The 1,982-nt window shown below is 49.3% G+C and overlaps 1 protein-coding gene across 1 annotated transcript in view; it reads left to right on the forward strand.

Moving 5' to 3' along the window:
• The first annotated feature begins 254 nt into the window (after positions 1-254).
• pappa2 (pappalysin 2) overlaps positions 255-1,982 on the forward strand; it is an 81,754-nt gene continuing 80,026 nt past the window's right edge. The window contains exon 1 of the mRNA XM_005737559.1: positions 255-1,331. Within this exon, the coding sequence (XP_005737616.1) occupies positions 416-1,331 (916 nt within the window). The 5' untranslated portion in view covers positions 255-415. The remainder of the gene's footprint in view (positions 1,332-1,982) is intronic.

A 1,982-nucleotide genomic window follows, 5' to 3' on the forward strand; every position in this document is an offset into this window, starting at 1 on the left:
CACTAAGTGTCTGCGCAAAGTGCACGCGTGTGCCAAGCAGCGATTTATCTTCACTTCGCAAAAGCTCTGAATTTTTGCCGTGATTCTTTAGCAATATTGAACACCTGCTTTTATTCCAAATCTACAGCTTCTAAAAATCCTCAAGTTTGAGTGAGAAACTTTAAATGTCCTCTCGAACTCTTTGGGATGCACTGATGTATGTTTTCATCTGATTGCTTTTTTGTTTTTTAAGTAGGTTCATTACAGTTAAAAAAAATCAAAACAAAACAAAAAAGACTGTTTTTTCTGTTGCTTGTGAAAAAAATGCGCAGATTTCTCTAATCTCAGCCTGTGTGAGATTCCTTTGTTAAAAATAATAAAAATAAAAAGGCTGAAATCTCCTTTTATACATCGGCCAAACGCTGAACCCGAGAAAATGCTGTTGATCAGACTACTGGCTGTCTTCCTCGTCTTCATCGCTAACACGTGGCTGCTTCGCTCCGATGCGCTGAGCCTCTACAAACGTTCCTTGGCCCGGCAGGCAGACCGTGAGCTGTCCAGGCTGGCAGGTGAACCCTGCGCCGTCTCCGGCGTGTGGAGGTCCCGGCGGCAGCCCAGCTCTCACTCCCCGACCCAACAACGCCCTCCAGCGGCCCGTACGAGGACGCACACGAGCCGGAGAGAGCTGTACACTGTTAAGAGCGCTCGTGCGGTCTGTGCAGGAGGGTGCGGGTTGGAAGCCGGGGCGCGAGGGTTCGCTCCTGCGGGGGAGGAGGAGAAGGGAGGCCGGGGAGACGCCGAGATGGTGGCGGGGAGAGAGGGGGGCGAATATTTCGGGTCGCCCGGAAGCTCCACGGACAACCAGAGGGAGCAGAATGAAGTCGGCGCAAGCGGTGGGCAGTCTGTCAAAGACGCCGTGTCTCCCTCGCGCGCCCCTCGCGACCCCCGCTCCAGGTTCACCCGCAGCCTCCACGGGACGTTTCGCTACGAAGAAGAGGGCAACTCCAGCTGGGAGAAAGTCGCCCCGTTCAGCTCCACGGATTCCAGGGGGCTCCAGGTCCTCCAAAGGCTCCAGCAGGGAGATGAAGACCAGTCCTCCACAGCAACCCCCGAAAGCGTCACGGAGGACTACTCTGACGAGGTGCAAGAGGGAGACTGGCTTCCCGCGGGCACCTGGGGGAGCCCTGTACCAAAAGTGCCCCCGTCCTGGATGACAGCCCTGTACTTCAACGGGCGTCGGGAACAACTGAAGGTGAAGCTGCCGGCGGGAGTGGAGCTTCCGAGGGCCACGTTCAGCCTGGAGCTTTGGGTGAAGGCAGAGGGAGGGCAGAGCAATCCCGCGGTCATAGCAGGTGGGTGCAAACTCTTCTTTACAACATCAAAGGTACCACTGTTATCTAGTTAACACCCATGTATGACATGCCACACAAAGTTTGCCATCGCTCCCTTTTAATGACAGTCTTCTGTTATGTGTTGCACGAAGTTCTCTGAAACTGAAGCGAGGTTTTTACTGTTTCAAATACACATCACTGATCAGGCAAACTCAGGCGCTGAAATCATCCGATTATTAATCTGTCAGATGAACTAAACTAACAAGCAAATATCTACCAATCTGTGCACGGCTTATCCTGTAAATCAGCTGGACTGAAAAATTATCTTTCATAAAAAGTCACATCATTAAAATGCCAAACCTTGCGGTGACTGCGGTCATTCATAAACACGCTCACTGATTCAAAGTGCTTCCGTAACTCCGCTCTGTACTGCAATTACACAAGGCTCACACAGCTAAATAAAAAAGGGGAAATGCCTGCCTTAGATCTCTTTTTCTTAAGTCAGTGAACTAGTTAAATTAGTTAATGAAGTCAATTGTTTCCAAAATTAAAATCTGCCACTTATGCCCTTAATTATACCAACCAGTCTCCTACATATTTCAATATTTAGAACGAAAACGGACAAAAAGAATATACATATTACACGTAAGTATATATATATATATATATATA

This window comes from Pundamilia nyererei, unplaced genomic scaffold, assembly GCF_000239375.1.
Source record: "Pundamilia nyererei isolate P.nyererei 1_Seehausen unplaced genomic scaffold, PunNye1.0 scaffold00077, whole genome shotgun sequence".
NCBI lineage: Eukaryota > Metazoa > Chordata > Actinopteri > Cichliformes > Cichlidae > Pundamilia > Pundamilia nyererei.